Source organism: Gymnoscopelus microlampas (assembly GCF_963454915.1).
Source record: "Gymnoscopelus microlampas genome assembly, chromosome: 4".
In the NCBI taxonomy this organism is placed as follows: Eukaryota; Metazoa; Chordata; class Actinopteri; order Myctophiformes; family Myctophidae; genus Gymnoscopelus; species Gymnoscopelus microlampas.
In genome coordinates, this window is record NC_139941.1 from 17,092,542 (window position 1) to 17,117,690 (window position 25,149).

The 25,149-nt window shown below is 52.9% G+C and overlaps 1 protein-coding gene across 1 annotated transcript in view; it reads right to left on the reverse strand.

The window, feature by feature from the left end:
- Positions 1-25,149, reverse strand: part of ksr2 (kinase suppressor of ras 2) — a gene marked incomplete at both ends in the record, with an annotated part of 129,650 nt that overhangs the window by 95,099 nt on the left and 9,402 nt on the right. Inside the window, 2 exons of the mRNA XM_084054044.1 lie at positions 4,184-4,334; positions 20,429-20,569. Of these exons, the coding sequence (XP_083910170.1) occupies positions 4,184-4,334; positions 20,429-20,569 (292 nt within the window). The remainder of the gene's footprint in view (positions 1-4,183; positions 4,335-20,428; positions 20,570-25,149) is intronic.

The window sequence follows — 25,149 nt, forward strand, 5'->3', positions numbered from 1 at the left end:
TAAACTGTGACAATCCTTCAATAAAGATTATGTGAAAATATAAGGCTGCCTTTTGTTCAGCTGACAATATCAGCCCTGCGCTGCCCTGTACTGTCTAGGAGGCCTTCCATTCGCACGCTGTCACAACGCAGGTATTGAACTGCCCTGCTTTTCTTCTAGATTAAGCCGAGATTTGTCTTTGATAAGCTTTGTTCTTCCATTTTTTGTTGTAGTTGTGAAATACATTCCTCTTAGCAGACCTGACTGTCACAACAGTCAGCGTGTGAAGCCCACGCACGCACGCGCGCACACACATACACACACACACACACACAGCGCCATAGGAAGCCATTCGCAGTTGGGGGGGATATATTTGTACCGGCCCACATGCACGAGCGCCACACATGCACGCGTGCATGTGTGCGCGCACGCTTTTTTGGGGGGTTTTCGCGGTTATTCCCCTTTTATTTCGCGGTTATTCCCCTTTTATTTCCGTTTTTTATTACTTTAATTCGGTTAATTCGGTACCAAAAAATGTATAGGGGGGGGGTGGGGCCGCTCTTCCACCTTCAAACAGCTCACACAGCTCATTTGAGGCTTTTTTTCCCTCCTCTTTTTCCCCGTGGCCTCGCGGCCCAAATACCGGTTCGCGGCCCACGCGAGGTCGCTCCGCGGCCCACGGGGGACAAATCCCCCCCGTCCCCCCCCGTTCCTACGGCCCTGCACGCACACACACACACACACACACACACACACACACACACACACACACACACACACACACACACACACACACACACACACACACACACACACACACACACACACACGGTCCTTTCTTGTAAAGACATGGAGAATAAATAGAAGAAACTCACTCTACATTGCAGTATTGATAGTTTTACTTAAGTAAAGAAATGTAGTACTTTTTCCACCACTGGACAATACAGAGATGTTGTCAGCTTCCGACAGTTCCCAGTCTGTTCCATAGAGGGCGACATTCACCAGACTAACGCTCACTACCCTGTGTAAATCTACATGAACACTTACATGTTCAAGACTGATGCCCCACAAATGTGTGACCACACAAAACATTATCAAGTGTCAATTAAAAACGTGTTTCTTCAACAAGTTGACCTCTCTGATGCACCCAAGTGGCATCTCAGTCAGTGAGAAATAGCTATCTTTCAGCTCTCCTGTTCTCCACAAAGGGCTATCCAGTGCATCTGGTGGAAGACAGTTTTGTTTAGCAAAATTCAATAAAAATCCTAAAACAAATAAGAAGGGTGCTTTCAGTTCCTGAACTGTATGGAAACTGTCCTTTTTGCTTGACTCATAATAGTATTCCGTCTCAATCGGATCAAGCTTTTATATGTTCGAAGGATAAAGGTCTGATAACCATCTCTGATCTGTACATAAATAGTCATTTTTCATCTTTTATCAAAAGATGAATATAAAAATGTGTGTCTTTGTTCTCCAACACGACCTCCATTATCAACTCATATCAAGTCTGCCTGGGAGGTAGATTTTGTTGTGGAATTGACTGAGGAGAAGAGGAGTAAAGGGTCCGGAGAGGATCCACACGGGTTGGATAATGCCAGGTTGCAGCTCATTCAGTTCAAATGTATGCATATAATACATTACTCTAAAGTAAAGATTAATATAATGTATCCTGATTCATCTGATGTTTGTGATTCATCTGATGGTCACATTTTCTAATCTTGTCCCAAAAAACCTTTGGGACAAGACCCTTTTTGGCAGAACATTTTTACTTTATTGGTATAGCAAAATATACTGTTTACAGAGTGAACCTGATGCACTAATTGCCTCGTTTGGTTGTTCCAAAGCTTCTCTTGCCCTATCTCTTACAGTGTTCAATGTATGCTTGTAGCAAAGAGAAACATCCTTACAGAGTGGAAGACCTCCACGGTTTCTTGTTTTTCTAGATGGCTTAGCGAGTCTGTATCATTGATACATCTTGAGAGGCTTCAAAGCAACATCTAATGTAATCCAGAAACATTTTGAGAACATCTGGGGCCCTATTATTCACTTTTGAGTCAAACCTATGTGTTATGCGCAATGTTATTTGTGTCCAAAGTGGCCGCTGCTACCCAAAACTACTATAGTGCTGCTTTAAGGGTTCCAAAGCCAGGCGCCTGTAACCTGATGAAGCCCAACATGGGAAACGTTGCTCTGATTCTTGTTGGTTAAATAAAAAGACGGGAGAGCAGTATATTGTGTGTGGACATTCCCTTCTTCTTCACTTATCATTACTATCATTTGCTATCAGCATCATCATGATAGGCTGATTCAAGCTCAAACACTGCTTACTATGCATAATCATTTTTTTAGGTTGTTTGTTTTACTTTACGTGTTATGTATTTTCTGTTTTGTTTGTTTGTTCTTGTTTTTTTCTTTGTTTCCTCTGTCTATAAAACCAGTAAGACTCCCTAATCGGGAGATAAGCGACCGTAGGTCACATGGCATTTTATGTGAGCTGCAGTGGCAGGGGGTCCTCCACTGGGGGCGCCACCACTTTTGCATCCGTTCTGGAGCACCAGGAGTGGGTGGTCCCCGGGAATGCCCCGTGAGCAGCCCCGTTGGGGTGGTCATTTGGTAATTTGTCCACATGTGCTCATTTTCTACACTTGGGGGTCCCCGAGGCCGCTGGGGGTCCCTGGAGCTCCGGGGGTCCTTGGAGGGTGTAGTTTGGCAGGTAAGGAGTGTGTGTGCAAAATCTGGCATGGATCGGGGCAACGGGTGCGGAGATATGAGCAGGCCAAAAGTGTGACGGACGTGTGTGACGGAGTGACGTGACGGACGGACACCTGGAGCAGGTTTCTATAGTAAGTGCGACCTACGGTCGCAACTACAAAATCAATATCGGAAAAACTAAATAGGGGTCCTAATATGTATTAAGCCATTAAAACCGGGAAAGCATCTGTGACATTTTAGATTTTAGCGTTGGCTATTCAAAAATAGCAGATCTACAAGCTCACATTGTGCCGCGCTGTGAGCTTGTACATCGGCAATTCTTTTACATTTTTGAAAACTCTTGAAAGTGTGATGAGAACTATTGATTTAGAAGGCATTTGCAGAATCGGCCTCCGGTCTTAACCCATTCAACGCATCTGTGTAATTCTTTCAAAAATAGCAGATCTACAAGCTCATAGCGTGGCACTGAGTGCTGCGCTGAGCTTGTAGATCTGCTATTTTTGAAAAAACCTGAACATTTGTGAAAATCTTTGAATATATATTTTTTAAAGCGAACATTTGTCAAATATTTTGTTCCAGGGACCTCCAGAAGCAAAGATTTTAGTTAAAAATGTTGTTTCCAAAAACATATGTATTCAAAGAGCACACATTTTTCAAAAGAAAGATTTTTTTTAAATGGCAGATCTACAAGCTCGTAGCGCGGCACTCGTTGCTGCGCTATGAGCTTGTAGATCTGCTATTTTTGAATAGCCAAAGTACAAAATAATTGTTATAGCTCAAATCTAAAATGACACGGATGCGTTCCCGGATTGAATGGGTTAATGCAGGGGTCTTCAACGTTTTCAGGCCAAGGACCCCCTAGCTGAGAGAGAGATGAAGCAGGGACCCCCTCTATATTGTATAAAATTGTGTTTCAGATTGTACTTTTTTTGTTTACTTTTTTTCCCCTCTATATCTATTTCCTCTTTGCCAAAAATAGCCGATCTACAAGCTCACAACGCCTCGCAGCGCGAGGCGTTGTGAGCTTGTAGATCTGCTATTTTTGGCTAAAGTTCTCCTCAGAAAAGGGATGCTAGGGTTCAAGAGGTTAAGGTAAAAAGAAAAATCATATCACACAAAGATTTGGCAGACCCCCTGTAGTAACTCTGAGGACCCCCTAGGGGTCCCGTACCCCCTGTTGAAGACCCCTGTGTTAACTCATTGAGTGCCATTAACGTGTTTCACGTGTTTTAGCGCTATGGTGTTGAGTGCCATTAACGTGTTTCACATGTTTTTGAACCCAAGATATCATCATCTGAAGATTTGCAGCTCCATCCACTCCTTGTTTAACTTATAAAGGCTGTATCTCGCTTCCTAAGCACTTTTTTTTTTACTTTGAAAAAATAAAAATTGTAATGGCCAGAAATAGATAATAATAATTTGGGCACTCAATGAGTTAATTTGAGGTAACTTGACATGAAACAGTGTGAGAGCGAGCCACTGCTGCCCTTACCCAGCTGGTGGGCCTTCCTGAGGCAGGACAGTGATGCGTTGAGCCGAGCACACTCCTCCTCGCTGGCACCGAACTTCTGCAGCGCCTCGCAGACCTGCTCCTCGCTCATCTCCAGCAAGCCCTCCAGGGTCACCTCACCTGGGCTCATGTCCTGGAAGACAGGCAGGCAAACACATATATAGATGTAGAAACAGTAAGACACCTCTTTGGCCTGCGGCGGTTCATTGGAGCGATGCGCGTCCCCATGTATGTCTATTGAAGCAGGAGGTCTCTCCGGTGTTAAAATAATCATGACTCACAGATTTCTCAACTGATTTTCACGAGGTGAAATGTCAGACATGACATACATAGGACCCATGGTTAAATAAAAGATTTGGGTTTTCATACCAAAACACCTTATCACCTCGCATTCCCTACATGAAATCCCAATCCCCCCTTTTGTTTACCTTTTTTAAACTAGTTCTTCATGATAAAGTTGTTTTTATCTTGTTTCTGTAAAGCTACTTTGAGTACCTAGAAAAGCGCTTCATAAATGATGTATTTTTATGAATATTATTATTATCTTTTATGGATACACATTCAGGCCCACTGGCCCATTAGCAGTCTCAGAGCAGAGCGTCTCAGAGCAGAGCGTCTCAGAGCAGAGCGTCTCAGAGCAGAGCAGTCTCAGAGCAGAGCAGTCTCAGAGCGGAGTGTCTCAGAGCGGAGCAGTCTCAGAGCAGAGCGGAGCAGTCTCAGAGCAGAGCGGAGCAGTCTCAGAGCAGAGCGTCTCAGAGCAGAGCGTCTCAGAGCAGAGCAGTCTCAGAGCAGAGCAGTCTCAGAGCAGAGCGTCTCAGAGCGGAGCGTCTCAGAGCGGAGCGTCTCAGAGCGGAGCGTCTCAGAGCGGAGCGTCTCAAAGCGGAGCAGTCTCAGAGCAGAGCGTCTCAGAGCAGAGCAGTCTCAGAGCAGAGCGTCTCAGAGCAGAGCAGTCTCAGAGCGGAGCGTCTCAGAGCGGAGCGTCTCAGAGCGGAGCAGTCTCAGAGCAGAGCGTCTCAGAGCAGAGCGTCTCAGAGCAGAGCGTCTCAGAGCAGAGCAGTCTCAGAGCAGAGCGTCTCAGAGCAGAGCGTCTCAGAGCAGAGCGTCTCAGAGCAGAGCAGTCTCAGAGCAGAGCGTCTCAGAGCGGAGCAGTCTCAGACCAGAGCGTCTCAGAGCAGAGCAGTCTCAGAGCAGAGCGTCTCAGAGCAGAGCAGTCTCAAAGCGGAGCGTCTCAGAGCGGAGCGTCTCAGAGCGGAGCAGTCTCAGAGCAGAGCGTCTCAGAGCAGAGCGTCTCAGAGCAGAGCGTCTCAGAGCAGAGCAGTCTCAGAGCAGAGCGTCTCAGAGCAGAACAGTCTCAGAGCAGAGCGTCTCAGAGCAGAGCGTCTCAGAGCAGAGCGTCTCAGAGCAGAGCAGTCTCAGAGCAGAGCGTCTCAGAGCAGAGCGTCTCAGAGCAGAGCAGTCTCAGATCAGAGCAGTCTCAGAGCAGAGCGTCTCAGAGCAAAGCAGTCTCAGAGCAGAGCGGAGCAACTCAGAGCGGAGCAGTCTCAGAGCAGAGCGTCTCAGAGCAGAGCGTCTCAGAGCATATCAGTCTCAGAGCAGAGCGTCTCAGAGCGGAGCGTCTCAGAGCGGAGCAGTCTCAGAGCAGAGCGTCTCAGAGCAGGGCAGTCTCAGAGCAGAGCGTCTCAGAGCAGAGCAGTCTCAGATAAGAGCGTCTCAGAGCAGAGCAGTCTCAGAGCAGAGCAGTCTCAGAATAGAGCAGTCTCAGAGCAGAGCGTCTCAGAGCAGAGCAGTCTCAGAGCAGAGCGTCTCAGAGCAGAGCAGTCTCAGAGCAGAGCGTCTCAGAGCAGAGCAGTCTCAGAGCAGAGCAGTCTCAGAGCAGAGCGTCTCAGAGCGGAGCGTCTCAGAGCGGAGCAGTCTCAGAGCAGAGCGTCTCAGAGCAGAGCGTCTCAGAGCAGAGCAGTCTCAGAGCAGAGCGTCTCAGAGCAGAGCAGTCTCAGAGCAGAGCGTCTCAGAGCAGAGCGTCTCAGAGCAGAGCGTCTCAGAGCAGTCTCAGAGCAGAGCAGTCTCAGAGCAGAGCGTCTCAGAGCAGAGCAGTCCTAAGCAGAGCGTCTCAGAGCAGAGCGTCTCAGAGCAGAGCAGTCTCAGAGCAGAGCGTCTCAGAGCAGAGCGTCTCAGAGCAGAGCAGTCTCAGAGCAGAGCGTCTCAGAGCAGTCTCAGAGCAGAGCAGTCTCAGAGCAGAGCAGTCTCAGAGCAGAGCGTCTCAGAGCAGAGCAGTCTCAGAGCAGAGCGTCTCAGAGCGGAGCAGTCTCAGAGCAGAGCGTCTCAGAGCAGAGCAGTCTCAGAGCAGAGCGTCTCAGAGCAGAGCGTCTCAGAGCAGAGCAGTCTCAGAGCAGAGCGTCTCAGAGCAGAGCAGTCTCAGAGCAGAGCGTCTCAGAGCAGAGCGTCTCAGAGCAGAGCGTCTCAGAGCAGAGCAGTCTCAGAGCAGAGCGTCTCAGAGCTGAGCGTCTCAGATTAGAGCGTCTCAGAGAAGAGCGTCTCAGAGCAGAGCAGTCTCAGAGCAGAGTGTCTCAGAGCGGAGCAGTCTCAGAGCAGAGCGTCTCAGAGCAGAGTCTCAGAGCAGAGCGTCTCAGAGCGGAGCAGTCTCAGAGCAGAGCGTCTCAAAGCAGAGCGTCTCAGAGCAGAGTGTCTCAGAGCAGAGCGTCTCAGAGCAGAGCGGAGCAGTCTCAGAGCAGAGCGTCTCAGAGCAGAGCAGTCTCAGAGCAGAGCGTCTCAGAGCAGAGCAGTCTCAGAGCAGAGCAGTCTCAGAGCAGAGCAGTCTCAGAGCAGAGCGTCTCAGAGCAGAGCAGTCTCAGAGCAGAGCAGTCTCAGAGCAGAGCAGTCTCAGAGCAGAGTGTCTCAGAGCAGTCTCAGAGCAGAGCAGTCTCAGAGCGGAGCGTCTCAGAGCGGAGCAGTCTCAGAGCAGAGCGTCTCAGAGCAGAGTGTCTCAGAGCAGAGCGTCTCAGAGCGGAGCGTCTCAGAGCGGAGCAGTCTCAGATTAGAGCGTCTCAGAGCAGAGCGTCTCAGAGCAGAGCGTCTCAGAGCAGAGCAGTCTCAGAGCAGAGCGTCTCAGAGCAGAGCAGTCTCAGAGCAGAGCGTCTCAGAGCAGAGCAGTCTCAGAGTAGAGCGGAGCGTCTCAGAGCAGAGCGTCTCGGAGCAGAGCGTCTCAGAGCAGAGCGGAGCGTCTCAGAGCGGAGCGGAGCGTCTCAGAGCGGAGCGTCTCAGAGCAGAGCGGAGCGTCTCAGAGCGGAGCAGTCTCAGAGCGGAGCGGAGCAGTCTCAGAGCGGAGCAGTCTCCGAGCGGAGCGGAGCGTCTCAGAGCAGAGCGGAGTGTCTCAGAGCGGAGCAGTCTCAGAGCGGAGCGGAGCGTCTCGGAGCGGAGCGTCTCAGAGCAGAGCGGAGCGTGTCGGAGCGGAGCGTCTCAGAGCAGAGCGGAGCGTCTCAGAGCAGAGCGGAGCGTCTCAGAGCAGAGCGGAGCGTCTCAGAGCTGAGCGTCTCAGATTAGAGCGTCTCAGAGAAGAGCGTCTCAGAGCAGAGCAGTCTCAGAGCAGAGTGTCTCAGAGCGGAGCAGTCTCAGAGCAGAGCGTCTCAGAGCAGAGTCTCAGAGCAGAGCGTCTCAGAGCGGAGCAGTCTCAGAGCAGAGCGTCTCAAAGCAGAGCGTCTCAGAGCAGAGTGTCTCAGAGCAGAGCGTCTCAGAGCAGAGCGGAGCAGTCTCAGAGCAGAGCGTCTCAGAGCAGAGCAGTCTCAGAGCAGAGCGTCTCAGAGCAGAGCAGTCTCAGAGCAGAGCAGTCTCAGAGCAGAGCAGTCTCAGAGCAGAGCGTCTCAGAGCAGAGCAGTCTCAGAGCAGAGCAGTCTCAGAGCAGAGCAGTCTCAGAGCAGAGTGTCTCAGAGCAGTCTCAGAGCAGAGCAGTCTCAGAGCGGAGCGTCTCAGAGCGGAGCAGTCTCAGAGCAGAGCGTCTCAGAGCAGAGTGTCTCAGAGCAGAGCGTCTCAGAGCGGAGCGTCTCAGAGCGGAGCAGTCTCAGATTAGAGCGTCTCAGAGCAGAGCGTCTCAGAGCAGAGCGTCTCAGAGCAGAGCAGTCTCAGAGCAGAGCGTCTCAGAGCAGAGCAGTCTCAGAGCAGAGCGTCTCAGAGCAGAGCAGTCTCAGAGTAGAGCGGAGCGTCTCAGAGCAGAGCGTCTCGGAGCAGAGCGTCTCAGAGCAGAGCGGAGCGTCTCAGAGCGGAGCGGAGCGTCTCAGAGCGGAGCGTCTCAGAGCAGAGCGGAGCGTCTCAGAGCGGAGCAGTCTCAGAGCGGAGCGGAGCAGTCTCAGAGCGGAGCAGTCTCCGAGCGGAGCGGAGCGTCTCAGAGCAGAGCGGAGTGTCTCAGAGCGGAGCAGTCTCAGAGCGGAGCGGAGCGTCTCGGAGCGGAGCGTCTCAGAGCAGAGCGGAGCGTGTCGGAGCGGAGCGTCTCAGAGCAGAGCGGAGCGTCTCAGAGCAGAGCGGAGCGTCTCAGAGCAGAGCGGAGCGTCTCAGAGCAGAGCAGAGCGTCTCAGAGCAGAGCGGAGCGTCTCAGAGCAGAGCGTCTCAGAGCAGAGCAGAGCGTCTCAGAGCGGAGCGTCTCAGAGCGGAGCGTCTCAGAGCGGAGCGGAGCGTCTCAGAGCGGAGCAGTCTCAGAGCAGAGCGGAGCGTCTCAGAGCAGAGCAGTCTCAGAGCAGAGCGGAGCGTCTCAGAGCAGAGCGTCTCAGAGCAGAGCGTCTCAGAGCGGAGCAGTCTCAGAGCAGAGCGGAGCGTCTCAGAGCGGAGCAGTCTCAGAGCAGAGCGGAGCGTCTCAGAGCGTCTCAGAGCGGAGCAGTCTCAGAGCGGAGCGTCTCAGAGCGGAGCGTCTCAGAGCGGAGCGTCTCAGAGCAGAGCAGTCTCAGAGCAGAGCGGAGCGTCTCAGAGCGGAGCGGAGCATCTCAGAGCGGAGCGTCTCAGACCAGAGCGGAGCGTCTCAGAGCGGAGCAGTCTCAGAGCAGAGCAGTCTCAGAGCGGAGCGTCTCAGAGCAGAGCGGAGCGTCTCAGAGCGGAGCGGAGCGTCTCAGAGCGGAGCGTCTCAGAGCGGAGCAGTCTCAGAGCGGAGCGTCTCAGAGCGGAGCGTCTCAGAGCGGAGCGGTCTCAGAGCAGAGCAGTCTCAGAGCGGAGCGTCTCAGAGCAGAGCGGAGCGTCTCAGAGCGGAGCGTCTCAGAGCAGAGCGGAGTGTCTCAGAGCAGAGCGGAGCGTCTCAGAGCGGAGCGTCTCAGAGCGGAGCGTCTCAGAGCGGAGCGTCTCAGAGCGGAGCGTCTCAGAGCAGTCTCAGAGCGGAGCAGTCTCAGAGCAGAGCGGAGCGTCTCAGAGCAGAGCGGAGCGTCTCAGAGCGGAGCGTCTCAGAGCAGAGCGGAGCGTCTCAGAGCGGAGCAGTCTCAGAGCAGAGCAGAGTGTCTCAGAGTGGAGCGTCTCAGAGCGGAGCGTCTCAGAGCGGAGCAGTCTCAGAGCAGAGCGGAGCGGAGCGTCTCAGAGCAGAGCGGAGCGTCTCAGAGCGGAGCTTCTCAGAGCAGAGCGGAGCGTCTCAGAGCGGAGCAGTCTCCGAGCGGAGCGGAGCGTCTCAGAGCAGAGCGGAGCGTCTCAGAGCGGAGCAGTCTCAGAGCGGAGCGGAGCGTCTCGGAGCGGAGCGTCTCAGAGCAGAGCGGAGCGTCTCAGAGCAGAGCGTCTCGGAGCGGAGCGTCTCAGAGCAGAGCGGAGCGTCTCAGAGCGGAGCGTCTCAGAGCAGAGCGGAGCGTCTCAGAGCAGAGCGGAGCGTCTCAGAGCGGAGCGTCTCAGAGCGGAGCGTCTCAGAGCAGAGCGTCTCAGAGCGGAGCAGTCTCAGAGCAGAGCGGAGCGTCTCAGAGCAGAGCGGAGCGTCTCAGAGCGGAGCAGTCTCAGAGCAGAGCGGAGCGTCTCAGAGCGGAGCGGAGCGTCTCAGAGCGGAGCGTCTCAGAGCAGAGCGGAGCGTCTCAGAGCAGAGCAGTCTCAGAGCAGAGCGGAGCGTCTCAGAGCGGAGCGTCTCAGAGCAGAGCGGAGCGTCTCAGAGCAGAGCGGAGCGTCTCAGAGCGGAGCGTCTCAGAGCAGAGCGTCTCAGAGCAGAGCGTCTCAGAGCGGAGCAGTCTCAGAGCAGAGCGGAGCGTCTCAGAGCGGAGCGTCTCAGAGCAGAGCGGAGCGTCTCAGAGCGGAGCAGTCTCAGAGCAGAGCGTCGCGTCGCAGAGCAGAGCGGAGCGTCTCAGAGCGGAGCGTCTCAGAGCAGAGCGGAGCGTCTCAGAGCGGAGCAGTCTCCGAGCGGAGCGGAGCGTCTCAGAGCAGAGCGGAGCGTCTCAGAGCGGAGCAGTCTCAGAGCGGAGCGGAGCGTCTCGGAGCGGAGCGTCTCAGAGCAGAGCGGAGCGTCTCAGAGCAGAGCGTCTCGGAGCGGAGCGTCTCAGAGCAGAGCGGAGCGTCTCAGAGCGGAGCGTCTCAGAGCAGAGCAGAGCGTCTCAGAGCAGAGCGGAGCGTCTCAGAGCAGAGCGGAGCGTCTCAGAGCGGAGCGTCTCAGAGCGGAGCGTCTCAGAGCAGAGCGTCTCAGAGCGGAGCAGTCTCAGAGCAGAGCGGAGCGTCTCAGAGCAGAGCGGAGCGTCTCAGAGCGGAGCAGTCTCAGAGCAGAGCGGAGCGTCTCAGAGCGGAGCGGAGCGTCTCAGAGCGGAGCGTCTCAGAGCAGAGCGGAGCGTCTCAGAGCAGAGCAGTCTCAGAGCAGAGCGGAGCGTCTCAGAGTGGAGCGGAGCGTCTCAGAGCGGAGCGTCTCAGAGCAGAGCAGTCTCAGAGCAGAGCGTCTCAGAGCAGAGCGTCTCAGAGCAGAGCAGTCTCAGAGCAGAGCGTCTCAGAGCAGAGCAGTCTCAGAGCAGAGCAGTCTCAGAGCAGAGCAGTCTCAGAGCAGAGCGTCTCAGAGCAGAGCAGTCTCAGAGCAGAGCGTCTCAGAGCGGAGCAGTCTCAGAGCAGAGCGTCTCAGAGCAGAGCAGTCTCAGAGCAGAGCGTCTCAGAGCAGAGCGTCTCTGAGCAGAGCAGTCTCAGAGCAGAGCGTCTCAGAGCAGAGCAGTCTCAGAGCAGAGCGTCTCAGAGCAGAGCGTCTCAGAGCAGAGCGTCTCAGAGCAGAGCAGTCTCAGAGCAGAGCGTCTCAGAGCTGAGCGTCTCAGATTAGAGCGTCTCAGAGAAGAGCGTCTCAGAGCAGAGCAGTCTCAGAGCAGAGTGTCTCAGAGCGGAGCAGTCTCAGAGCAGAGCGTCTCAGAGCAGAGTCTCAGAGCAGAGCGTCTCAGAGCGGAGCAGTCTCAGAGCAGAGCGTCTCAAAGCAGAGCGTCTCAGAGCAGAGTGTCTCAGAGCAGAGCGTCTCAGAGCAGAGCGGAGCAGTCTCAGAGCAGAGCGTCTCAGAGCAGAGCAGTCTCAGAGCAGAGCGTCTCAGAGCAGAGCAGTCTCAGAGCAGAGCAGTCTCAGAGCAGAGCAGTCTCAGAGCAGAGCGTCTCAGAGCAGAGCAGTCTCAGAGCAGAGCAGTCTCAGAGCAGAGCAGTCTCAGAGCAGAGTGTCTCAGAGCAGTCTCAGAGCAGAGCAGTCTCAGAGCGGAGCGTCTCAGAGCGGAGCAGTCTCAGAGCAGAGCGTCTCAGAGCAGAGTGTCTCAGAGCAGAGCGTCTCAGAGCGGAGCGTCTCAGAGCGGAGCAGTCTCAGATTAGAGCGTCTCAGAGCAGAGCGTCTCAGAGCAGAGCGTCTCAGAGCAGAGCAGTCTCAGAGCAGAGCGTCTCAGAGCAGAGCAGTCTCAGAGCAGAGCGTCTCAGAGCAGAGCAGTCTCAGAGTAGAGCGGAGCGTCTCAGAGCAGAGCGTCTCGGAGCAGAGCGTCTCAGAGCAGAGCGGAGCGTCTCAGAGCGGAGCGTCTCAGAGCAGAGCGGAGCGTCTCAGAGCGGAGCAGTCTCAGAGCGGAGCGGAGCAGTCTCAGAGCGGAGCAGTCTCCGAGCGGAGCGGAGCGTCTCAGAGCAGAGCGGAGTGTCTCAGAGCGGAGCAGTCTCAGAGCGGAGCGGAGCGTCTCGGAGCGGAGCGTCTCAGAGCAGAGCGGAGCGTGTCGGAGCGGAGCGTCTCAGAGCAGAGCGGAGCGTCTCAGAGCAGAGCGGAGCGTCTCAGAGCAGAGCAGAGCGTCTCAGAGCAGAGCGGAGCGTCTCAGAGCAGAGCGTCTCAGAGCAGAGCAGAGCGTCTCAGAGCGGAGCGTCTCAGAGCGGAGCGGAGCGTCTCAGAGCGGAGCAGTCTCAGAGCAGAGCGGAGCGTCTCAGAGCAGAGCAGTCTCAGAGCAGAGCGGAGCGTCTCAGAGCAGAGCGTCTCAGAGCAGAGCGGAGCGTCTCAGAGCAGAGCGTCTCAGAGCGGAGCAGTCTCAGAGCAGAGCGGAGCGTCTCAGAGCGGAGCAGTCTCAGAGCAGAGCGGAGCGTCTCAGAGCGTCTCAGAGCGGAGCAGTCTCAGAGCGGAGCGTCTCAGAGCGGAGCGTCTCAGAGCAGAGCAGTCTCAGAGCAGAGCGGAGCGTCTCAGAGCGGAGCGGAGCATCTCAGAGCGGAGCGTCTCAGACCAGAGCGGAGCGTCTCAGAGCGGAGCGTCTCAGAGCGGAGCAGTCTCAGAGCAGAGCAGTCTCAGAGCGGAGCGTCTCAGAGCAGAGCGGAGCGTCTCAGAGCGGAGCGGAGCGTCTCAGAGCGGAGCGTCTCAGAGCGGAGCAGTCTCAGAGCGGAGCGTCTCAGAGCGGAGCGTCTCAGAGCGGAGCGGTCTCAGAGCAGAGCAGTCTCAGAGCGGAGCGTCTCAGAGCAGAGCGGAGCGTCTCAGAGCGGAGCGTCTCAGAGCAGAGCGGAGCGTCTCAGAGCAGAGCGGAGCGTCTCAGAGCGGAGCGTCTCAGAGCGGAGCGTCTCAGAGCAGTCTCAGAGCGGAGCAGTCTCAGAGCAGAGCGGAGCGTCTCAGAGCAGAGCGGAGCGTCTCAGAGCGGAGCGTCTCAGAGCGGAGCGTCTCAGAGCAGAGCGGAGCGTCTCAGAGCGGAGCAGTCTCAGAGCAGAGCAGAGTGTCTCAGAGTGGAGCGTCTCAGAGCGGAGCGTCTCAGAGCGGAGCAGTCTCAGAGCAGAGCGGAGCGGAGCGTCTCAGAGCAGAGCGGAACGTCTCAGAGCGGAGCTTCTCAGAGCAGAGCGGAGCGTCTCCGAGCGGAGCGGAGCGTCTCAGAGCAGAGCGGAGCGTCTCAGAGCGGAGCAGTCTCAGAGCGGAGCGGAGCGTCTCGGAGCGGAGCGTCTCAGAGCAGAGCGGAGCGTCTCAGAGCAGAGCGTCTCGGAGCGGAGCGTCTCAGAGCAGAGCGGAGCGTCTCAGAGCGGAGCGTCTCAGAGCAGAGCGGAGCGTCTCAGAGCAGAGCGGAGCGTCTCAGAGCAGAGCGGAGCGTCTCAGAGCGGAGCGTCTCAGAGCGGAGCGTCTCAGAGCAGAGCGTCTCAGAGCGGAGCAGTCTCAGAGCAGAGCGGAGCGTCTCAGAGCAGAGCGGAGCGTCTCAGAGCGGAGCAGTCTCAGAGCAGAGCGGAGCGTCTCAGAGCGGAGCGTCTCAGAGCAGAGCGTCTCAGAGCGGAGCGTCTCAGAGCGGAGCAGTCTCAGAGCAGAGCGGAGCGTCTCAGAGCGGAGCGTCTCAGAGCAGAGCGGAGCGTCTCAGAGCGGAGCAGTCTCAGAGCAGAGCGGAGCGTCGCAGAGCAGAGCGGAGCGTCTCAGAGCGGAGCGTCTCAGAGCAGAGCGGAGCGTCTCAGAGCGGAGCAGTCTCCGAGCGGAGCGGAGCGTCTCAGAGCAGAGCGGAGCGTCTCAGAGCGGAGCAGTCTCAGAGCGGAGCGGAGCGTCTCGGAGCGGAGCGTCTCAGAGCAGAGCGGAGCGTCTCAGAGCAGAGCGTCTCGGAGCGGAGCGTCTCAGAGCAGAGCGGAGCGTCTCAGAGCGGAGCGTCTCAGAGCAGAGCGGAGCGTCTCAGAGCAGAGCGGAGCGTCTCAGAGCAGAGCGGAGCGTCTCAGAGCAGAGCGGAGCGTCTCAGAGCAGAGCGTCTCAGAGCGGAGCGTCTCAGAGCAGAGCGTCTCAGAGCGGAGCAGTCTCAGAGCAGAGCGGAGCGTCTCAGAGCAGAGCGGAGCGTCTCAGAGCGGAGCAGTCTCAGAGCAGAGCGGAGCGTCTCAGAGCGGAGCGGAGCGTCTCAGAGCGGAGCGTCTCAGAGCAGAGCGGAGCGTCTCAGAGCAGAGCAGTCTCAGAGCAGAGCGGAGCGTCTCAGAGTGGAGCGGAGCGTCTCAGAGCGGAGCGTCTCAGAGCAGAGCGGAGCGTCTCAGAGCGGAGCGTCTCAGAGCAGAGCGTCTCAGAGCGGAGCGTCTCAGAGCGGAGCAGTCTCAGAGCAGAGCGGAGCGTCTCAGAGCGGAGCGTCTCAGAGCAGAGCGGAGCGTCTCAGAGCGGAGCAGTCTCAGAGCAGAGCGGAGCGTCGCAGAGCAGAGCGGAGCGTCTCAGAGCGGAGCGTCTCAGAGCAGAGCGGAGCGTCTCAGAGCGGAGCGGAGCAGTCTCAGAGCGGAGCAGTCTCAGAGCGGAGCAGTCTCCGAGCGGAGCGTCTCAGAGCAGAGCGGAGCGTCTCAGAGCGGAGCGTCTCAGAGCAGAGCGGAGCGTCTCAGAGCGGAGCAGTCTCAGAGCGGAGCGGAGCAGTCTCAGAGCGGAGCAGTCTCCGAGCGGAGCGGAGCGGAACGTCTCAGAGCAGAGCGGAGCGTCTCAGAGCGGAGCAGTCTCAGAGCGGAGCGGAGCGTCTCGGAGCGGAGCGTCTCAGAGCAGAGCGGAGCGTCTCGGAGCGGAGCGTCTCAGAGCGGAGCGTCTCAGAGCAGAGCGGAGCGTCTCAGAGCGGAGCGTCTCAGAGCGGAGCGTCTCAGAGCGGAGCAGTCTCAGAGCAGAGCAGAGCGTCTCAGAGCGGAGCGTCTCAGAGCGGAGCGTCTCAGAGCGGAGCGTCTCAGAGCGGAGCAGTCTCAGAGCAGAGCGGAGCGTCTCAGAGCAGAGCGGAGCGTCTCAGAGCGGAGCAGTCTCAGAGCAGAGCGTCTCAGAGCAGAGCGTCTCAGAGCAGAGCGTCTCAGAGCGGAGCAGTCTCAGAGCAGAGCGGAGCGTCTCAGAGCAGAGCGGAGCGTCTCAGAGCGGAGCAGTCTCAGAGCAGAGCGGAGCGTCTCAGAGCGGAGCGGAGCGTCTCAGAGCGGAGCAGTCTCAGAGCGGAGCGGAGCGTCTCAGAGCGGAGCAGTCTCAGAGCGGAGCGGAGCAGTCTCAGAGCGGAGCAGTCTCCGAGCGGAGCGTCTCAGAGCAGAGCGTCTCAGAGCAGAGCGGAGCGTCTCAGAGCGGAGCAGTCTCAGAGCGGAGCGGAGCAGTCTCAGAGCGGAGCAGTCTCCGAGCGGAGCGGAGCGGAGCGGAGCGGAGCGTCTCAGAGCGGAGCGGAGCGTCTCAGAGCGGAGCAGTCTCAGAGCAGAGCGTCTCAGAGCAGAGCGTCTCAGAGCAGAGCGTCTCAGAGCAGAGCGTCTCAGAGAAGAGCGTCTCAGAGCAGAGCAGAGTGTCTCAGAGCGGAGCGTCTGAGAGCGGAGCGTCTCAGAGCAGTCTCAGAGCAGTCTCAGAGCGGAGCGTCTCAGAGCAGAGCGGAGCGTCTCAGAGCGGAGCAGTCTCAGAGCGGAGCGGAGCAGTCTCAGAGCGGAGCAGTCTCCGAGCGGAGCGTCTCAGAGCAGAGCGGAGCGTCTCAGAGCGGAGCAGTCTCAGAACGGAGCGGAGCGTCTCGGAGCGGAGCGTCTCAGAGCAGAGCGGAGCGTCTCGGAGCGGAGCGTCTCAGAGCGGAGCGTCTCAGAGCAGAGCGGAGCGTCTCAGAGCGGAGCGCCTCAGAGCGGAGCGTCTCAGAGCAGTCTCAGAGCGTCTCAGAGCAGAGCAATCTCAGAGCGGAGCAGTCTCAGAGCGGAGCAGTCTCAGAGCGGAGCAGTCTCTGAGCAGAGCAGTCTCAGAGCACAGCAGTCTCAGAGCAGAGCGTCTCAGAGCGGAGCAGTCTCAGAGCAGAGCGTCTCAGAGCAGAGCGTCTCAGAGCAGAGCAGTCTCAGAGCAGAGCGTCTCAGAGCAGAGCAGTCTCAAAGCAGAGCGTCTCAGAGCGGAGCAGTCTCAGAGCAGAGCAGTCTCAGAGCAGAGCAGTCTCAGAGCAGAGCGTCTCAGAGCAGAGCGTCTCAGAGCAGAGCAGTCTCAGAGCAGAGCAGTCTCAGAGCAGAGCGTCTCAGAGCAGAGCGTCTCAGAGAAGAGCGTCTCAGAGCAGAGCAGTCTCAGAGCAGAGCAGAGTGTCTCAGAGCAGAGCGTCTCAGAGCACAGCGTCTCAGAGCAGAGCGTCTCAGAGCAGAGCAGTCTCAGAGCAGAGCGTCTCAGAGCAGAGCAGTCTCAGAGCAGAGTGTCTCAGAGCGGAGCAGTCTCAGAGCAGAGCAGAGCGTCTCAGAGCAGAGCAGTCTCAGAGCGGAGCAGTCTCAGAGCGGAGCAGTCTCAGAACAGAGCGTCTCAGAGCAGAGCAGTCTCAGAGCAGAGCGTCTCAGAGCGGAGCAGTCTCAGAGCAGAGCAGTCTCAGAGCAGAGCAGTCTCAGAGCAGAGCGTCTCAGAGCAGAGCGTCTCAGAGCAGAGCAGTCTCAGAGCAGAGCAGTCTCAGAGCAGAGCGTCTCAGAGCAGAGCGTCTCAGAGAAGAGCGTCTCAGAGCAGAGCAGTCTCAGAGCAGAGCAGAGTGTCTCAGAGCAGAGCGTCTCAGAGCACAGCGTCTCAGAGCAGAGCGTCTCAGAGCAGAGCAGTCTCAGAGCAGAGCGTCTCAGAGCAGAGCAGTCTCAGAGCAGAGTGTCTCAGAGCGGAGCAGTCTCAGAGCAGAGCAGAGCGTCTCAGAGCAGAGCAGTCTCAGAGCGGAGCAGTCTCAGAGCGGAGCAGTCTCAGAGCGGAGCAGTCTCAGAGCGGAGCAGTCTCTGAGCAGAGCAGTCTCAGAGCAGAGCAGTCTCAGAGCAGAGCAGTCTCAGAGCGGAGCGTCTCAGAGTGGAGCAGTCTCAGAGCAGAGCGTCTCAGAGCAGAGCGTCTCAGAGCAGAGCAGTCTCAGAGCAGAGCGTCTCAGAGCAGAGCAGTCTCAGAACAGAGCGTCTCAGAGCAGAGCAGTCTCAGAGCAGAGCGTCTCAGAGCGGAGCAGTCTCAGAGCAGAGCAGTCTCAGAGCAGAGCAGTCTCAGAGCAGAGCGTCTCAGAGCAGAGCGTCTCAGAGCAGAGCGTCTCAGAGCAGAGCAGTCTCAGAGCAGAGCAGTCTCAGAGCAGAGCGTCTCAGAGCAGAGCGTCTCAGAGAAGAGCGTCTCAGAGCAGAGCAGTCTCAGAGCAGAGTGTCTCAGAGCAGAGCGTCTCAGAGCACAGCATCTCAGAGCAGAGCGTCTCAGAGCAGAGCAGTCTCAGAGCAGAGCGTCTCAGAGCAGAGCAGTCTCAGAGCAGAGTGTGTCAGAGCGGAGCAGTCTCAGGGCAGAGCGGAGCAGTCTCAGAGCAGAGCGTCTCAGAGCAGAGCAGTCTCAGAGCAGAGCAGTCTCAGAGCAGAGCAGTCTCAGAGCAGAGCGTCTCAGAGCAGAGCGTCTCAGAGCAGAGCGTCTCAGAGCAGAGCGTCTCAGAGCAGAGCAGTCTCAGAGCAGAGCAGTCTCAGAGCAGAGCGTCTCAGAAAAGAGCGTCTCAGAGAAGAGCGTCTCAGAGCAGAGCAGTCTCAGAGCAGAGCAGAGTGTCTCAGAGCAGAGCGTCTCAGAGCACAGCGTCTCAGAGCAGAGCATCTCAGAGCAGAGCAGTCTCAGAGCAGAGCGTCTCAGAGCAGAGCAGTCTCAGAGCAGAGTGTCTCAGAGCGGAGCAGTCTCAGAGCAGAGCGGAGCAGTCTCAGAGCAGAGCGTCTCAGAGCAGAGCAGTCTCAGAGCAGAGCGTCTCAGAGAAGAGCAGTCTCAGAGCAGAGCGTCTCAGAGCAGAGCGTCTCAGAGCAGAGCAGTCTCAGGGCAGAGCTTCTCAGAGCAGAGCGTCTCAGAGCAGAGCAGTCTCAGAGCAGAGCGTCTCAGAGCAGAGCGTCTCAGAGCAGAGCGTCTCAGAGAAGAGCGTCTCAGAGCAGAGCGTCTCAGAGCAGAGCAGTCTCAGAGCAGAGCGTCTCAGAGAAGAGCGTCTCAGAGCAGAGAGTCTCAGAGCAGAGCAGTCTCAGAGCAGAGCGTCTCAGAGCGGAGCAGTCTCGTCTCGTCTCAGAGCAGTCTCAGAGCAGAGCGTCTCAGAGCAGAGCGTTTCAGAGCAGAGCGTCTCAGAGCAGAGCAGTCTCAGAGCAGAGCGTCTCAGAGCAGAGCGTCTCAGAGCAGAGTGTCTCAGAGCAGAGCGTCTCAGAGAAGAGCAGTCTCAGAGCAGAGCGTCTCAGAGCGGAGCAGTCTCAGAGCAGAGCATCTCAGAGCAGAGCAGTCTCAGAGCAGAGCGTCTCAGAGCAGAGCGTCTCAGAGCAGAGCAGTCTCAGGGCAGAGCTTCTCAGAGCAGAGCATCTCAGAGCAGAGCGTCTCAGAGCAGAGCGTCTCAGAGCAGAGCAGTCTCAGGGCAGAGCTTCTCAGAGCAGAGCGTCTCAGAGCAGAGCAGTCTCAGAGCAGAGCGTCTCAGAGCAGAGCAGTCTCAGAGTAGAGCGTCTCAAAGCGGAGCAGTCTCAGAGCAGAGCAGTCTCAGAGAAGAGCGTCTCAGAGAAGAGCGTCTCAGAGCAGAGAGTCTCAGAGCAGAGCAGTCTCAGAGCAGAGCGTCTCAGAGCAGAGCGTTTCAGAGCAGAGCGTTTCAGAGCAGAGCGTCTCAGAGCAGAGCGTCTCAGAGCAGAGCGTCTCAGAGAAGAGCGTCTCAGAGCAGAGCGTCTCAGAGAAGAGCGTCTCAGAGAAGAGCGTCTCAGAGCAGAGCGTCTCAGAGCAGAGCAGTCTCAGAGCAGAGCGTCTCAGAGCAGAGCAGTCTCAGAGCGGAGCGTCTCAGAGCGGAGCAGTCTCAGAGCGGAGCAGTATCAGAGCAGAGCGTCTCAGAGCAGAGCGTCTCAGAGCAGAGCAGTCTCAGAGCAGAGCGTCTCAGAGCAGAGCGTCTCAGAGCAGAGCGTCTCAGAGCAGAGCGGAGCGTCTCAGAGCGGAGCAGTCTCAGAGCAGAGCGTCTCAGAGAAGAGCAGTCTCAGAGAAAAGCGTCTCAGAGCGGCGCAGTCTCAGAGCAGAGCGTCTCAGAGCAGAGCGTCTCAGAGCAGAGCAGTCTCAGAGCGGCGCAGTCTCAGAGCAGAGCGTCTCAGAGCAGAGCGTCTCAGAGCAGAGCATCTCAGAGCAGAGCAGTCTCAGAGCAGAGCGTCTCAGAGCGGAGCAGTCATCTACAAGCTTGTGTTAAAAATCGATTATTAAAAATATATCTGTGAGGTGGAAACCTCATATCTCCAAAACTGTTACTTTTTAGGATTCAAATTCAAAAACAGCAAAAGTAGCACATCAGCTTGTAGATCTGCTACTTTTACTGTTTTTGAATTTGAATCTTGAAAAGTAACAGTTTTGTGGATCTGCTACTTTTGATGCTTTTGTGTGACGCTGTAGTATGATCAAGTAGGGCATTAATTTACGAAAAAACACAAATAGTTAGAATATGGAGATAAGAGGTTTCTGCCCGACAGCGACGATATATATAACAGATTAGTTTGATTAACTCATTAACTGCCATGGACGGATTAATTAGTAAAATTCTGCTATGGCCCAGCCTGCCAAGGACGAGTTTGGATGAGTTTTGAAAAAAAAAAACGAATTTTCTTTTTTGCACAGAACCAGAGATAACGCCATCCAAAGATGTGCTGCTCCATTCACTCCCTGGTTAACTTATTGCTTAAAAATGCTCTATCTCGGCTCCTGTGTACTTTTTTTGAACACTATATATTTTTGGCAAAACATGCTATTTTCAACTTGCCACAACTATGGAACGGATTACCGATTGCTATCGGATCATTTTTTCCCCCACATTCCACGAGACCCCTGTGTGTGTAATGAGGGGATTGCGGATAGCATTCACAGAAAATATTCCATGATTTTTCAAAGGTTGATAAAAATCGCTTGTTTTCGCTGGCAGTAGCGTAACACTATTACACTATTACTCTGGCAGTTAAGGAGTTGTTAACTGTGCACCAGTAGACTCCTTACCTGTGTGACTTCCTTCCTCAGGTTGACGATGCGGAACCAGTGTCCAAGGCGAGGGAAGTCCTCCAGCTCAGCACTGCGCTCCTCTAAGGCCACTCTGCACTTACAGGACAGCTGACGGCTGAAGTATTTCACCAGCTTCCCCTGGGAAAGGACAGTGGGACTTTTTTTTTATCGAGTAAAAGTAGATGTGCAATATAAAAATACTCTGTTACAAGTAAAAGGCCTGTACTCAAACCTTTACTTGAGTAAAAGTACAAAAGTATTGGCATCAAAATATACTTACAGCACCGAATTAAATGTACGCAGCAAATCTACAAGCTCACAACACATCGCGAGGTGACGCATTATGAACTTGTACATCAGCTGTTTTTGAATAGACGTACATTAGTAGGCCTACATTATAAAATAGGGCTTAACTGGTTAATGTATGTTTTTTTTTTATAATAATCAAAATCTACACAGTCACAGTAACTTGTAACTAAAACCTTTCAAATTAGTAAGTACAATAATTTACCTCTGACATGTATGGAGTGGAAGTATAAATGATTGAAAAATGGAAATACTACTAGTAAAGTTAAAGGTATAGGTGATATTTGTGGTATTTTTTGTTAAAAGGTTAAAGCACTATATTCTGATGGTAATCATTACTATATACTGTAGTGTTTGTTCAGTAACAGGGGTCACCCCATCTCTCCAGCTACAGTATAAACAGAAAATAAAATCTCAGGTGGGTTTTCAGCCAATCAGGACAGAGAACCCATTTATCAGCTGATTCAGCTTACATTTTATTGTGTTACAGTTCCAATTTGGTCTGCTCATTTCTTTGTGTCATCACTTCCAATTTATTTGAAAAAGATTGGTATCCTGACCTGCAAATGTGTTTTCTGTTCACCAAAGAGCTGGAGAGACAGGGAGACCCCTGTTACTGAACAAACACTATATAGCAATGAGTACGTCAGAATATAGAGCTATTTAACACTTATTTTGACAAACAATATCACTCACCCTACTGTACCTTTAATGTTTCTCAAAATTCAAAAAGGAGTGATAAACATTCAGTGGGTGGGTGAGTGGGTTATGGCGGGAAGGTTTGTTGACAGTGATTTAACCATTTTCAACCTGGCGTCCCTATTTTGGGCATGCTATTATACAGTATGTGAACATTTTCACAAATTTACACAAATAGCTAAAATAGCAGATCTACAAGCTCACAACATGTTGCACCGTGACATATTGTGAGCTTGTAGATCGGCCATTCTGGCTATTTTTAGAACATTTTAAGTATAAGTGTAAAACAGGGGTGTATAAATTATACACTAATATGTGAATAGAACATATTCGTACTGATATCACTGTTTGTGTTGGTTTGTACCCCAAACATATAGCTTGTGGGGAAAGATATTTACTCTAAATGTAGTTCAATCGACTCAGAAACATAACTATATAGTACAGATGTTTTGCATGCATGGCACCAACATTCCTTTTTTTTGCCACCACTGTAGTAATCCAATAAATCTACGGATTACTACAGTGAAATCTATGGCATTTTGTTGGAGTGACGGTCACACTCAGTAGATTTCAACTTCATATGGGCTCTGTTGGACTAAAGGACATCGGTCATTGACTGTTTTAAAATATTTTATATGTAATACTTTGTACAGACCATGAATACATAGGCAACAAAAGAACAAGCATCATTTTGTTTTATTTTTTAACACGTCCCAAGGTACTGTTTGTTTATCATGGGCAAATAGCAATATGGGGTTTGAGGTACTCCTGTCAAGGTACTAACTGTGCAATTTTGTGCAATTGTTGTTTACAAAGCCTAAAAGCCAATCAGAAATGCAATTTGAATTTGTATGTGAATGCCAAAAAACACAATTAAATTGTTAATCGCAAATTATTTGTGTGACAATGAAGTCATCGTCATCGTGACAGCCCTAGTTGCTGGGAATCAAGACTCGGACCATGCGTGGGCATTATTTTACACACTTGTGAGAGTTCACCGCGTTTTCCCAGACAGACGCAATTCAGCCATGAGCAGTTTGATCACCTTGTGCTCTGCCTTTGTTTTCAAGGGAAATCAGTCCTTCAGGAATTTAGAACTATACTGTCTGCATTTAGCAGACGCTCTGTGATGGCCACACCAGCAGCCACACAAAGTCAGTAAAACACGGTGGACACTTTTCTTTTTTGGTTTATTAATTTAGTTTATATTTATTTTCAGCACTACAAACATAAATGACTACATACAGAACCGGTTAAATTACAAACTGTTTAGTGCAAGTTTGATGGAAAGGTTACTGATTGGAGTGCACATACATTAGTTAAACTTTGTTAGGGTCAAGTTGTTTTAATTTGCATTTAAGTTGATTTGGTTTTCTTTGAGTTGCCAGCTCTGAGGAGTGCTGCTGGAGTTGATTGGCTGGCCAAGGAACGGGAGACCAGCTGCTTCAGATCTGCTTAAGGAACTGACGGGTTCATTCGACTACACCATGTTCCCTTTGCATATGGGGAGGGGCAGGGGTTTATTATTACGGGGCCAGGCTTCCAGCATGGACCCGTTTTGTTATTCATGGATTCCGTTTCTTCTGCCACTTTTGGCAGTTCTGGCTGAACCGTGCAGTCGCTTTTTATGAAACTCGGCCATATGATAGATGGTCATGAAAAACGATCAAAAAATAAATCTCACAATCTTTCGTCAAAATGTGGCGCTATAGCACTCAGTTGAAAATGCCAACTTTGAACAGGTACAACTCATGCCCTATTTGACCTACAGCTATGAAACTTCAATGCACACATGCGTCTCCTCATGCTGAACAACTTTCACACTCTGACTTTTGACCTCTGACCTTTAGATCTCCCACCATTTTGAATTATATGAAAAACAGTTAAAACCTATCTCCTCCTGGGATTTTTGAGTAATCTGCACGAAACTTTTTACACATGAACTTTGGACCTATGCCAAAAAACGTTTGCAAAATATTTTCCATAAGTGAAAAAATGAAGCTTTAATGAGCCAATGAATATTGCAGTTTTATGGCAATTATTCATCTGCCCCTAACACATACATGCAGACTTACCATTCTTTGAAACTTTGCAGAAATGTAAAGGGCCATTCCAAATATCACTGAAACCAATCTTACTCCAATTGGTCAAACGGGGGCGCTATAGCAATTTTTTGAAAATTGAAACTTTAAACAGGCAAAAGTCATGCCTCGTTTGGCCGACAGCCATTAGACCTGCTTACACATGTGCCTTGACTAATGAGGAACACATCTATCACGTTGACCAGTAAGCACCGCCCTTAGATTGTCCGCAATCTTGAGCAGTTTGAAAAACACTTAAACCCAGGATTTTTCAGCTATTTACGTGAAACTGTATGATCAGTGTGATCTCCTTTTTCAGAGGTTCTTGTCTGTTGGTGGCCTCTCGCTTAAATGTGTACCCCACAACCTGAAGGTCACCAGTTCAAGCCTCACTTGGTGCAGACTTCATCTAAGTTGCATTTCACACAACATGACTATCAATGAATACATCTGCAATTGTTAAAGATAACATGAAATACTTAATTGAGTGTTTTTTACATACAGCTGATCTACTATCTCACAACTTTTCAGATAGCAATGAGAGTATGTTTTTTCAATGTATAACATACTTCATTGTGAAAATAGCCAATGTACAATCTGACAACTTTTAATGGTTTGTGAGCTTGTAGATCGGCTACTTTCACTAGTTTTGCTTCTGAGGAGATGTACAATTTCTTAATTGGTAAATGGTTTGTGAACGAGTGATCTTAGTGTTAGTGAAACAGGGGCTTGGGTCATGACAGAAGGCAAGAGTTTGTGATCCTCAACAGACAACATCAGCCTGGACAAAGCTATAGGACTATAGGTAGTGTTGCAGCTACCTAAGAGTGCCTCACGACCGCAAGGTTGCTGGTTCAAGCCTCACTTGATGCACACTCATTTAAGTTGAATTGCAAAAAACATGACTCAATCTATTCCGTTTCCATGGCTCTCTCTCTCTCTCTTCAATCTATTCCGTTTCCATGTCTTTCTCTTCAATCTATTCCGTTTCCATGTGTCTCTCTCTGTCTCTTCAATCTATTCCGTTTCTATCTTCAATCTATCTCTCTCTCTCTCTCTCTCTCTCTCTCTCAAATGTGTCGATGAAATTTGTCATCGACACAAGCAAGACTCTTAACGCCTAATTGCTCACAGGCCCTCATTGGAAACAAGACCGCAAGGACTTTCATGAACTGACCTGTTAAAGGAATTTTCATTTTTCTTTCTCTCTCCTGGCCCCGTATTATCGCTGCTTGCAGCTATATTTTTGATTTATTATTAGGAAGATTTTTTTTTTTTGATATTCAGATGTATTGTAATCTCATAAGTTAATATTAGTTAGTGTTGTGTATGGTTTATGCTGTAGTTATTTGTAGTCAGTTTAAATGTTAGTCTTTGTCTATCCCTCTTTGTGTTAAAGGTGGTCTGATCACCCACTACATAATGTGTTCCCCTCATGTCTCATTTTAGTCAGGTCAGTTGTGCTGTGAAGTTAAGTACCTTTATTTTGACATCATTTGTTTTTGGGACCAGAGTTATTGTTTGTCACATTTTTGTTCATTTTGGTTGGAAAGACAAAAACCAAAAAAGAAACTATACAAGTCTCCAGTGGTGGAACAAGTATTCTGATAGTTTACTTAAGTAAAAGTATCA